Source organism: Mytilus edulis, chromosome 6 (genome assembly GCF_963676685.1).
Source record: "Mytilus edulis chromosome 6, xbMytEdul2.2, whole genome shotgun sequence".
NCBI classification, from domain to species: Eukaryota; Metazoa; Mollusca; class Bivalvia; order Mytilida; family Mytilidae; genus Mytilus; species Mytilus edulis.
The window spans coordinates 3,775,218-3,788,955 of record NC_092349.1 but is presented as its reverse complement, the minus strand read 5'-3'; the positions used below and the strand labels follow the sequence as shown (position 1 = coordinate 3,788,955).

Here is a 13,738-nt window from a genome sequence, read left to right as displayed (position 1 = left end):
TCAAAATGCTTAAATTTCATTGGACAAGGATGACAGATGCCAATCAAAATCCACGTGGTGTTGTAATATTTTGCACGGCAGCAAGTGTTTTGGTACCGCCGCCCGCCATGTTCTTTTAATATTTGTAAGAATTCAATCAAATATTTGAGGACACATAGTGTGTCCTCATGGATATATGAGTATTTCGGATGATAAACAATTAATGACATCTATAGAAGAGGGCTTCGGTTCTGGCGATGAGTTTGGAAACTTTGTTGGAAGCTGCGGAATATCTAGAATGGCGTAACAAGCCTAAAACACGTGGTAAGCAAAGCACATGGCTGCAGAAATTGCCTTATATGAACACGAAAACTACATTTTGTCGTTTGAACTTACAATTTTATTACAGTATGCACAATATTCATTCATGCAATAGATAATCTACGCTTCAATTTTTGTGTTATAAGGAAGATATCCATCTTGAATTTTTGACGGTTCCTGGTCGCTACCTAATTTGCATATATTTATGAGCATGATCACTCGACGCTTGGATTTTTTTTTATTTTTTGAAGGTGATAGTACATCAGAGGACCCACACGGATATTCATCACGAGTTGGGAATGATTCTGACGACTCTCCTGAATCCAGCAACTCTGGAAAGTATGCAGATGGAGATGAAAGAGAAAAAAGGCGAGCCGGAGGGTCTGTTCACGTGACATATTTTGACATGTGTATTTGCACACTAATAATATTGTCGATCTGATCGACCTTGAACACACGTGCTATTTGCCGCGTGTCATTGTTTACAAACAAAATAATAGACGTTTATTCAGTGCAATAAATTTTTCATATAATAATAATAAATGAAAAATGAGAGAACTTTTACAAATTATTCTCTAGACTACATGTCCAATCCTTGAACTTTTTCAGAAAATAAAAAAAAAAAAAAAAATCAGTTTTTGATGTTTTTCTTCCAACAATTTGAAGAAGAGCTTATCATTTAAGAATAATTATTGTTTTTCTTGAACTTTTTTATATCAACACCTTTGAAAACAAAATTTAATTAAAAAAATCAATTATGAACAAATATTGTTAAAAAAAACAGTAATAATGGCTTAGCACATTTGTAATTAAATGGCTTCATGGTTTCTAAAAATGTATCCTTTGCATGATTTATACAATTTGCGAAAATCTTCATCCATCAACTAGTCCAAATAATTATGACGTCTGGCAAGGCTATTTAAATTCTTTTCTGGGACGCTTTCCTACGAAGTCATAACGCTGAAGCCATTTTTTACGTCTGGAGTTTGAGGGGGAACTTTGAGACCTAATTTTGACATAAAATTTGCCTTGCAGGTTTAAAATTTTTACGTAGTTACAAAGTCCTACCTTTTTTGTGCTTTATTGATGTAAAATATTTCCAGAAGAAATGGTAAAATAAGATACGATTCCATTTGAGTCCGGCAAATATTGTATTTTGTTTCAAAAAGATTTCCCACAATAATCAATGAAACGTCACTTCCGGTGAATATTAAATATTAAAATCGGTAAGATTCAATGGACCCGAATTTCCGGAACGTTCGATTTACATTATCTGGAAATTCATGTCTTTCAAAATGTCCCGCTTTTAATATTTTATATTCACCAGAAGTGTCGTTTCATTGATAATTGTGGGAAATCTTTTTGAAACAAAACAAAAATCCAGATGTCATAATTATTTGGACTATCCATCAACATGATCAATACTTGTGAATAATTTCAGCAACTGAATAAAAAAGAACTTATTTCAAGATCTTAAAACAATTATGAACACTATTATTTGTGACTTTCTGTCTGTTTTTTGTATATTACTGAGTGGTTATGTCCTTCTGTCCCATGTATTTTTGGTTAAACTTTTCCCAGGAACTTTTTCTTGAAATTTCATTAAACTAATGCATATTGTACATTTTGTATGTGAGCATGCTTAATACTGTGTGACATCATAACTTTCCAATTCATTGATTAAAGAACACTTGTATGTACAAAATTGTGTAAAATTTCGTCACATTTTTCTCTGGAACTGCAAATCAAGGCTTTCTAAAATTTAGAATGAACCTTCATGTGAGCATACTATACCATGTTATGTTTGTTTAAATCCGTTATGAAAAACATGATACAAATGTTACATCCATGTACATGACATACAATGTATGATGTCATTAGTAGAATTATAAATATTTTTAAACATGAGTTGAATGCACACAAAAGCATTGACAAATGGAAAACACATTTATGATATCTGGTTTCTAATAATTAGCACTCCTTTCAAACTCCTGTTGCATATATATTTTAACTCATCATTTTATTATTTTAGGGCTGGAACAAGAGAAGTTCACAACAAATTGGAGAAAAACAGGTAAACTTGTAATGCTATATAAACACTTAATTATCAAAGTTCATCATGTTCATGGATACTGTTGAATTTTTTTGCTCCAATTTCTTGACCAAATGCTGTTTTAAACATAAGAATTCGAAGGTTGATGTCAGAATCTCTTCTTGGTTTATAACTGCTACATATATTCTTAGTATCAATTTGACACTGATCTTCATCTTCTACCTACATGATCTGTGTAACTTCTGTGAAATAATTTTGGCCACACTTTAAAATATTTTGGTTGTTCAAACCCTTCCCAAGACAGCAGGTGCTGAGGGGGCATAACATGTTTCTGTTCTCTAACTGCTAACTTTAGTTAAACAAGTAAATGTTTCAAAATTTGTACACAATGCTAATTACCGCAAAACACCAATAAAGTTTGAATTTTGGTGACGTCACTTTTACTGTTCTAGAGCTGTGCACCCATTTACAAATGGAAAACATCTGAAATTTTGTTTTCTTTCTCTTACTTTTGTTTGCCTCATCTAAATGTTATGAAACGTGTACACAATGCAAAATAGAGAAGCAAAGATATGGGCTATCTATCCATGACACTTAAAGTTAGAACATGCACAGAAAAAAACACAAAAAGTAAAAGAACAGAATTGAATGGAGAGTTGGCACTTTTTCCTTCTTACATCTATCTAGAAACAATATATTCTGTTATATTTGCTTTAACTCTTAGTTGCTGATGAACTATAGGTGGAGAAGCAGCAACAATAGTTGTAAAGATAAGTTGAAAGAAAAATATCTCGCCAACCTGCTGAATTATAAGTTAGATAAGACCACCTCAAAGTTTATACATAAAGCCATATTTGCAATTAAACGTGTACATGTACAGACTTCATTTTTATTTCTGTTGTATATATGTGACCAACACTTAACAATTATAAACAAAAAATATTTTATGAATTTAAAATAATTACTGGTTTAGAAAAACATTGTTTGATTAATTATACTTTTACAGGAGAGCTCACTTGAAAGAATGTTTTGATTACTTAAAGAAGCAGATTCCAACGTTAGAAGACAAGCGAACATCCAATCTTGGTATTTTGAGAGGCTCCCTTCGTTATATCCAGGTATAAACGTCAGATATTCAGACAATCATATTTTCTCTCTCTCATAATTTCATAGTTTAGAAAAAGTAATGTCTAAGTGCGACTTTGATTTTTGATCATATTTAACATGTTCAAGAGAGACCGAAATCAGAGACAAAGGGAAAAATAATATATATTTATTTCCCGTATCAGAGGGAAACATAAAGATTTGTTCACCCAAGATAAATCATATTTCACATGGGCATTGCCTGAGGGAAATATGACTTTTCAAAGGTGAACAAATCTTCATATGTCACAAAGCTAAGGAAAATGAATGTTTTATTCCACTGCCTATACTCTTTTTTACTTCTGAATATAAAAATTTACATAATTTTTTTCTTATTCCTTTTGTTTTATAACTAAACACAACATACACAATGATAATCAGTACAGATTTAAAGCTAATTAATTTTTTTTTTTTTTTAATTGTTTTTAGATTTGAAATAATTTTTAAAATAGACCCTATCAAAATATTTCATTTAAACATTAACCGCAGGTAAAGTCGCACAAGGCAATCCCTACGTTCAGAGGGGAATATGAAGTTTTGTTTGACATCACATGATAGTTTCAACCAATCAAATGTTTTTATACAAGCATGACAGGTGTTGGCCTTAGAAAAAGTGAAATTTTTACTCCAGGATAATAAACCAGTTAACAGTATTAAGCATATTATCATAAAATGAGTATACACAAAACAAACTTTTTCCTTCACTATATTTATACCAAATAAACTATAGAAAACGAACAAAGATTTATAAATCAAAATGATGTCATGACTCTAAATTATAATTCAATGTCTGACTATAAATCATACAACAACAAATGACAGGTACATGTGTACTGTAGCTTACAAAATAAATGATTCAGTAGACACTACTTTTAAGGTGAAGAAGAGATATCCAATATTCTGATCTCTGTCATGTCTGTAGGACCTCAATATACTTCTATTAAAAAAATGAAATAGTTAAAATTCCCCTACTAATGATCAAATGGTATTAAACTCCTACTCCTCAGATTTCTTTTATATCTTTACTAATATATTTTTTATCCTGTGTATGACCTGTTTAGAAATGATAAAACCCTACTGATTTAACAATAGTAGGTCAAGGTTATAATTAATAAACAAAGAAAACAACAACAAATCATAATGTTTTAAGAGGGTTACACATCTAATATACATTTCTCATAAAACACAGTAAATTTTTGTTTGTGTTGAAAAGTAGTTTTCTGTAAAATATTTTTTTTAGAAAATCTCTCATAATTTAGTATCTAAATCTTAATAATTTTTAGCAGAAACCATGACTTCTTTTAATTGGTCAGATTGATTTAATAAATTTTATTTGCATGTAAAAACGGGATATATTATGGTGTAATTCTGTGACATTGTTATTTGCAGAGCTATTTTATTTGCTTATGATTATTTAATGTCATTGAAATCTTCCATTTATTCTTGCAACAATTTCAATATGCTTAATCAGGGCTCTTTGTCTTGTTCAATATGCTTAATCAGGTCTCTTTGTCTTGTTCAATATTCTTAATCAGGTCTCCGTCTTGTTCAATATGCTTAATCAGGGCTCTTTGTCTTGTTAGTGCAGCTGTTTATTTGGTAATTGTAATAAAAGAGCTGAATCTTTCTCTTTTAGGCTTTGAGGAGAAAAGAGAAGGAATATGAATTTGAAATGCAACGACTGGCAAAAGAAAAGATATTTCTTCAGGAAAGATTGGCTTCGTTAAAAGGAGAATTGTCACGTCTGAACATAGAAGTTGACCTTGACCATTGGAAAGTAGATGCAGAGGAGCAAGACTCTAATTCTACTTCAACGGCTACAGGTGAGACAGTTTGAATAAATCCGGTTCAAAAATCAAGTGACACATGAGTTCCAAACTTGGGACAGATGAATTCATCTGGTAAAATGTATGATTGAATAAAAAAAAACATTTAATTGGATGATTACCATATTGAATTATTATTCAGTGAATGATCAGAGAAACTGAATTGTTAGACATTTTGGTAGTTATATTGTCAGGATAGTTTTAAGATTTAATTTTCTTCTATTTATATCATTCATTTTAACACCTTCATCAGGAATAAAAAGGAAAAATAAAGGATCAGAAATTCATCATAGACAACAATGATGTGTCACAAACAATCAAAAAGATCTTTAAATGTCATTATACATTTATAGTCAAATATGCAGCTGCACACTAGACTTCAAGATTTACCAACAACATATATTTATTAAAATAACAATTCAAAAACATAATGACAGCATTTTCCCTAACTTTCAATGGGCTTAACTGCATTAAAATCCTTCTCACATGGCAAGTGTCAATGAAGTTGGTATATTGAATTTGTTATCTTTATACAAATGAATAATGTTTGAAATGTTTATTCAGAACAAGGCAGTCCAATATGTAGTGAGGAAGATAATGAAGAACTCCCTGGAAGGGGCCCCTACAAACTTTATACAAGTAAGTATTGTAATGACAATAAATAGATTTATTCTTTTTAAAAGAAACGAGTTTGATTGCCAATGATACAACTCTCTACCAGAGAACAAAATGACAGAGAAGCAAGAGGCTATGTATTACTGTAGTGTATGGCCTTCAACAATGAGCAAAACCCATACTGCATAGGCACAAACTGAAAAGATGTGAGGAATACCTTGAACAGTTATTTAAAATAGACCAAAATCCAATTACTGTGGATGAAGGAAAACTTGTTTTTCTGGTTGCTGAATTTTGTGATTTTGACAAATCTGCATAAAACTGCTGAGAATATTTTGCCCTAAGTTAAACACATAAATTCCTGTTTAAAATTTACCAACAAAATATACAAAATTAGTATCCATAGAATAAAAACAAATTCAAAGTATTCAACAATACTTGTTCAACAATAGACATCTAGTTTACCTATATATATTTGCACAATACTTTAAAGTTACCTATACCTTGTGATGTCACGCAGGTTGATACTATTTTTCTGCTATTTGTGTCACACACTTATCATGGCTTTTTTTATTTTAGCAGGTCAATTGAAACGATCGCCAACCAAAGGAACAATTCATTTAACCCAGCCAGCATCAACAACTATTTCCAGTGATGTTGTCAGGGTAACCAACACAATAGTCCCAGCTCATCCCAAAGTGGCGCCATCATCCTTTGTCAACTGTAACAAAGTATCAACAACAATCAGCCCAAATCCTTATATACCGTTAAGTCATTTTCCAGCTCGTACACCAGTGACACAATTATTGGCCCACACACTGAACCAAAGACAGATGCTTCAGAGACAACAAAAAGCACAATTAGGTAATAAAAATATATTCTGGGGATTCATTTATTTTCATGGATTGTGGAAGCTTTTTTTGTGAAGATATTTGATTTCGTGAAATTAACAAAGGTCTGCATACAAATCTAAAAGAAAATTTTAACATTTAGATTACTGGTTCACCAGCACAAAAAATCTACTTAGATTGGTATCTGACCAATAATAATAAATCCACATGTACATTATAATTTGAAAATATAATGGCACAGATTGCAATGAGACAACTTTCCGCAAGAGACCAAATGACACAGAAATTAACAATTATAGATGACACTACTGACTTAAACAATGAGCAAAGCCCATAATTAGCTATAAAAGGCCTCGACATGAAAAATGTAAACAATTCAAACAAGAAAACTAAAAGCTTAATTTATGTACAGTAAATTCATTTTCAAAGTACTATATATAGATATAGGAAGATGTGGTGTGAGTGCCAATGAGACAACTCTCCATCCAAATAACAATTTAAAAAAGTAAACCATTTTTTGTTTTTAAGAAATGGTCATCAGTCAGTTATTGTATTTTTTAATTGTATTTTTTTCTTTTTCAGCCACTTCTGTGACTTCAAGCATCACCAGACCAGTGACAAATGCCAGGCCGACATTCACCTTTACCCCTCTCAATACACATATGTCCAATCCGAGTGCACAATTACAGGCAATCAGTAAAATGGCTAATGCTGGCCTGTCGTTACCCATGACAACATTCCAGGTACAGCCTGTAGGCAAAGGATTACCAAACACACAACATCTCTTAGTGACACCCAATCCAGCTGTAACCAGTATGCACCAGTCCCATGCAGTGGTAACTAGTTTTACACCAACTGTTCAAACTAATCCGGTGACTTATTCAACAGGAGTGGCAACACCTATGAGAACAACTGTTGTACCAACAGCCGCTGTTACAAGTGTACAGGCCAGTCAGCATGCTAAAAATGTAACACAAATGGCTAACGTGAGACCAATGTTTGCGCCTCACCTAATGGCAGGACATATACCATTAAATGCATTATTGGCACAGACAATTCCACGGACATCATTACCATCAGGTTTATCGACCGTTAGTTCTCCATCTCCCGTATTTACTTCAACACCCAATCAAGGCTCTTCATCACTCCAGCTAATGTCTCTGGCTCAGATGACACCTGGTACCCAGCTGTTGTCTCCCATGTCCCCAGCTCTACAACTGGGAGCAGCAGGACTGACACAGGCCCAGTTGAGTCAGATGTTACTGAAACAGATTCCAATCTTCACGCCTGGGTTGTTACAAGCTGGACAAGTTCAATCAATGATACCATCAGTTGTTAAACCGCTTGTTGTTGTTTCAGTACCAAATGTTGTTACGACAACAAATATAAATACTACAACTGCAATTACAAAACCTTCATCTGGTTCATAGCAGTCATATGATATATATCTTTGTTTTTTAACTGTGAAGTATTGTCTGTATTTTGTTTCTTTTAACTTGATCCATTTCTTACCTATAACTGATAAAAAAAATTACTTTCTTCACTGACAAATTGTTATTATTTAATATTTGGTATTATACACAGTGCAGTATAATAGTGTAGTAATTCTCATTCATACAAGATATAACAAAATTGAATTATTTTACTTCACAGTAACTGAATCGCCGATTATTAAATGGTATTTAAAATGGAAAACAAAATTTCTTTGATACAGATGCTTGTAAAGAATGCATGAAAAAGTGCAATTAAAAATTGAAATAAAAAAAGTACCAGTCATCATAGTTCATTGGCTCTAAAGTTTCAATAAAAGTTAAATTTATAAAAAAAACAACAGTAGCTATATAGTAGTAGAAAAAAAAAATTAGTTTGTTTTATATTATTAAACTTAGTTTGAATAGAAATCCATACATTATTGTTGTAAAGCCAAGCATGATAATGTTAACTTTGTATGTGCATTGGTTTTCCCTGCTAATTATTAGTGTTACACAAAATGTACTATTGGAAATTATCAGACCATTATTTATTTTTCACCTGACTTGATGTGCCTTTCTATTTATTGTATTTGTTTAATTTCTTAATTTGCAATTAAAAAAGTTTTTACCATTATTCATTATTGACCGTCCTGCTTGTTGCAAGATTTTTCAAATTGTTTAGAATTTTCCAAAAGTAAAATGCTTTGAACATTTCAATGATGTAAGTCAGGAATATTTGAAGTTTGACATTGTAAGTAGTTATGGATAGATCCTACCGATTCAGGTTGGCCGAGTGAAATATTCATACATCATTGTGGAATTCTTGTCATATGTTATATTATTAATTGTTTGTGATAAAATGAATGCCAGAACAAAAATTACGACATTTTGTTTTCATCAATAATTTATATAAATTGCATTTTTAAACTGTTGTAAAAGATCATAGTGTGTATGTAAGTGCTTATTTTAATAGAGTTTAAATATCTATCTGACAGAGCATATGTGTGTGTGTGTGTATGTTCATATATATTTATTGAATGATACTCAGTAATTATTGTGTGATAGAGTTGTCTCCCATCATGATAGAACGATTCCAGTGTAATTATTGTGTGAGTTAACTCACATCACGATAGAATGATACAAGTGTGATAGAGATATCTTCCATATTGATAGGAATTCTTGTGTGATGAGTTATCTACCATTATGATAGAATGATACCAGTGTAATTATTGTGTGATAGAGTTATCTCCAATATTGATGCGAATTAGCGTGTGATGGAGTCTAGAATTTAAAGAGTGTAATTATTGTGTGATAGAGTTATCTCCCATACTAATAGAATTAAACAATATATTATTAAATTGTGTGATAGAGTTATCTCCCATATTACTTGAACTATAACAGTGTAATTAGTGTGTGATAGAGTTATCTCTAATATTGATAGAATTAATTGTGTGCTAGTTACCTCCCATATAACAGCTAATTTCCTCATGTATGTCAAGCAAGACCCTGGTTATCTTGCTTACTTTGTTTGTATGTTGTACAATTGTAATAGGGATAACGTTCAATCAAATTTAGACATACTATATACAGGTTAAAATATGCGTATATGTATATTGTTTGAAGATGTCAATGTTAATTACAAAGCTTGAATTATCGTTTATACAAACAGAACAAGCAAGCCTACCAAATTTTTATTCTACAAGCATTAGGAAATTAGCTGTAATTGAACTATAAACAGTGTAATTTAGTGTGTGTTAATATCTTCCGTAATGACAGAATTTCTTGTGGGATAGAGTTATCTTCCATTATATATCTTAATGTAAAATTGTAAAACCTTTGTTTCATTTCAACACTATTATTTCCAAACAAAACTGGCAGAGTATAATCTAGTCAAATCTATTTGTCCGCTATTTAAGTTCTAAGCATCTTTAAATATTTGTAATATGACTTCTAACTAAAGTTAAATTCTAGCATGTTTTATTTTCATCTTTTACTTATAAATGGTTTCTTTATTCTAATGGAAGTTTCAGTATAAATGGTAGACTTTTTTAGTTATAAATGATTGCAAAAACTGTTCTGATGTTGTCACTTTAAAAATTATATATAAAAAAGATACAATGGTTTTAATAGAAAAAATTTGTTTGAAGAAAAAATGTAGTAAATTTAAAAGACTTTTTGTTTGAATTGTATATCATGTTGACAATGCCATCTTTGTGCTACATTTTTGTTAAAACTACCATTTTATTTGTTATCTGAATTCATTATTTAAATGTTGTGAAAGCCATCACTATTATGTGCCATAAACAAATATTCAACCATGTCCAGTGTGATTCATTTACATATTTGAAATGGGAACCTGTTAAATATTATTCAGGTTATGAAAAGTTGTTTTGCTGTTGTATACATTACTCATATTTCCCTCTAAAAATAAGATGCTTTCAAGTTGAATCTGGTATGAAAATTTTTTTGCAAGTTTTGTTCCATAATAAAATATAAGCTATGAAGCTATTGTGGTATTGGATGTTTTAAGTGAAAATATCAACTTATTTATCAACTTTGAATCAGTTGTATACAAAGGTGGCAAAAATTAAAAATTGAGAGTACATTTTCACAAGAAAAGTTCTAGCGGACAAAATTGCAAAAAGGCAAAATGGAGAACATTAATTTTGATTTATCCACCTTTTTTTTTTACTTGTATACAGTCTAGAGAAGAATTTGGTATCCTTTGACTGATAATTAATACATAGTAAATTCGACAGTTCAAAGAAATGCTTTCAAGATTGCAGATTGCAGTTTTAACACAATTGTGTTATATCAGATCATGGATTTTTAGGGTATTTGATTTAAAAAAAACAACAACAGTATACAGTCATTTACTGGTACTTTTTATTATAATCATGGAAAAATTAACATAAATACAGTCATTTCAGCATCCTCTTAGGTATCTTATATAAATATATATGTGATAATTTGAGAAGTACACTGATATGAGCAGTGACAGAAATCATTTTCATTACTCATATTCATATAGTACTTTGAAATTATAAAGACAAAGAATACTTCAAAATAAGCACATCTAGAAATGTTTTTGTATTAACACTTCAATGTGATTCAATGTCGTTTTAATCCACATGTTTCATGGTAACATAAGTTTACTTACTAGTTATTTAATAAATCCTATGGATTCTTAACCTCTAAATCACATATTATTTTGTTTTCGTAATATACAAGCGGTTGAACTATTCATTTGGGGTTTACAGAATAGAAACAATGAACAGAAAAAGAAAGAAAAAAATAGGAGAAAAACAGGCAAAACTAAGAAGAATTGAGGATAATGGAAAATATAAATAGAGAATAGAGAAAAAAGTTGGCTTTTAAGACATTTCATAGCAATAATAGTTAAAAAGAATTGTTTTAAAAAATAGATTTTTTTTAGAGGTTCATTTAATGTTTGGTCGGTTTACTTGCAAAATGATCAAAGAAGCTTACTCAATGAAACAGTTTGCATTGACACATAAAACTGAAATATTTTCAGTATGAAAATGTTTTTTTAAAAATACTTAGATTTTTATTGGATAACGGATTTAATTCATGATTCATATAATTGTAGCAATGATCAAACCTAGTAAAGACACTTGCCATACTTTTGTTTAACATACGCTATTAGAATAGCTGTAATAAATTCAATGCACTATCTTTTGTTATGTCTAATGGCAGTTTTCAGTTGTATTGTGGATTTATTTATTTTTGTGCTTACTAATTTTCGTGGATTGAGAAAAACTTGCATATTCGTTAATATTTAAATAAGTGGTTTTGGCCAAGTCCTGTATACATTCCTTTAGAAAATTTGTAATTAGTTTAACATTTAAATTCATGGTTCCTCTGTGATCTGAACCCACAAAATCCACAATATTTAGTATCCAACGAATATTAATGAATCCACAGTATTTGCATTAATAGGAGGAGCCATCAATATATATTTTGGCGCCTGAGAAGGCACGTTGAAATTGTATGTATGAGTGAAGTTTTAAACTAGGGAATAATTATTGTCTGCTCCTGAATTTTATATTAATTTAAATGGAGCAGTCCTTTAAAGGTATCCCAGAGTACAAATGAAACCATATTTGTAGATGCATTGTGGGTAGTTAGTTATCCTGCATACCTGTGATTTTTAAACCTTGATATTAATTATATAATCTCATTCGAATCAAACCATTAAAAGTGCTTTTTGTCATGGTACAATTTGCTCTACAAAATACTCATTTAATGAAGTTAGTTCATTTGGAATTCTTTGACTTGTATTTATTTAGTAATCAAACTTAAAATTATAGTATAATATTGAAATGTCCCCTATATAGTTAAACTTGACTAAAACTCTACTAGGAAAGAAAGCAATCATGTAGATACTCTGTTAGCATAGTTTGTTTATATCTTTTATAAAATTCTCTCTGAAATTAGTATGTTTGTTTATATATTAAAGAATAGAAGTTATATTGAACTAGAATCAGATATTTAGATAATTAAAAAAAAGGGAGATGGCTTAATGAACCTGACCTCAATATTGTAATACTAGACCATGGATAGGTTCCAATATTCATAATAAAGCTTTTCATATACATCTATCATCAAACCCATTCTCCTGCCAGGGCAGATAACAGGCTGTTACAGCAAGACATATTTGAACAGACTTAAAAATATTTATTTAATAATATTTTGTGGAGCAAATTATACTATAGTTGTTGTTGTTATGATAATTTGTTGATCATTTTGTAAACATGTAAATAAAGAATATGTAGAACACATACTATTCTAGTTTATTGCAAAAATCTAACTGTTTGCTGATTTTTTATGCCCCACCTACTATAGTAGAGGGGCATTATGTTTTCTGGTCTGTGGTTCCGTATATTTGTCCCGCTTCAGGTTAAAGTTTTTGGTCAAGGTAGTTTTTGATGAAGTTGAAGTCCCATCAACTTGAAACTTAGTAAACATGTTACCTATGATGTGATCTTTTTAATTTTAATGCCAAATTAGAGGTTTTACCCTAATTTTACGGTCCACTGAACATCAGGGTTTTATCAGAGTTCTATATCTACATTTGTATTTCAATAATTTGTTTTTTATTGATAGCATCCAACTAGTGTTATTATTTTTGCTGTCTTTTTAGTCCCTTACCGACGAAGTCAAAGGGGAATTTATGTTTGCAATCCATCTGCCTGTCCATCTATCAGTCAGGCAAATCAGTTTCCCACACTTTCTACTTTGTCCTTGAAGATATTGATTTGATTTCTGGTTTATTGTTTTATCATGACAAGTTACAGATTAAGTTCAAGTTTTGTTCCGGTCTGAAGATTATGTGTATGATCATTGAACTTTGAAAATTCTTTCAAATAATTAGTTTTCCACCATGTTTCTTGTCTTGCTTTAAGATATTGATTTGATGATTGGTGTAATATAGTTTGACCATGACAAGTTACAGAT

General features: G+C 30.7%; 1 protein-coding gene across 4 annotated transcripts; it reads left to right on the top strand.

The window, feature by feature from the left end:
• The first annotated feature begins 21 nt into the window (after positions 1–21).
• On the top strand, positions 22–13,062 carry LOC139526969 (max-binding protein MNT-like). 4 transcript variants are annotated; one of them, XM_071322161.1, is made up of 8 exons: positions 22–303; positions 552–669; positions 2,333–2,374; positions 3,360–3,471; positions 5,133–5,319; positions 5,887–5,961; positions 6,517–6,801; positions 7,371–13,062. In XM_071322161.1, the coding sequence occupies exons 1-8, from the start codon at positions 237–239 to the stop codon at positions 8,216–8,218; spliced, it is 1,734 nt and encodes a 577-aa protein (XP_071178262.1). In that variant the 5' UTR covers positions 22–236; the 3' UTR covers positions 8,219–13,062. The 4 variants fall into 4 exon arrangements, with proteins under 4 accessions (XP_071178262.1, XP_071178259.1, XP_071178260.1 ...); XM_071322158.1 differs by having other exon boundaries at positions 552–681; XM_071322159.1 differs by having other exon boundaries at positions 32–303; positions 552–681; positions 6,520–6,801.
• The last annotated feature ends 676 nt before the right edge of the window (positions 13,063–13,738 follow it).

Coding starts and splice junctions, on each gene's coding strand:
- LOC139526969 (XM_071322158.1), top strand. CDS start 237: ATGAGTTTGGAAACTTTGTTGGAAGCTGCGGAATATCTAGAATGGCGT. Junction 682..2,332: donor GAAAAAAGGCGAGCCGGAGG/GTCTGTTCACGT, acceptor TTATTATTTTAG/GGCTGGAACAAGAGAAGTTC. Junction 5,962..6,516: donor CCCCTACAAACTTTATACAA/GTAAGTATTGTA, acceptor TTTTTATTTTAG/CAGGTCAATTGAAACGATCG.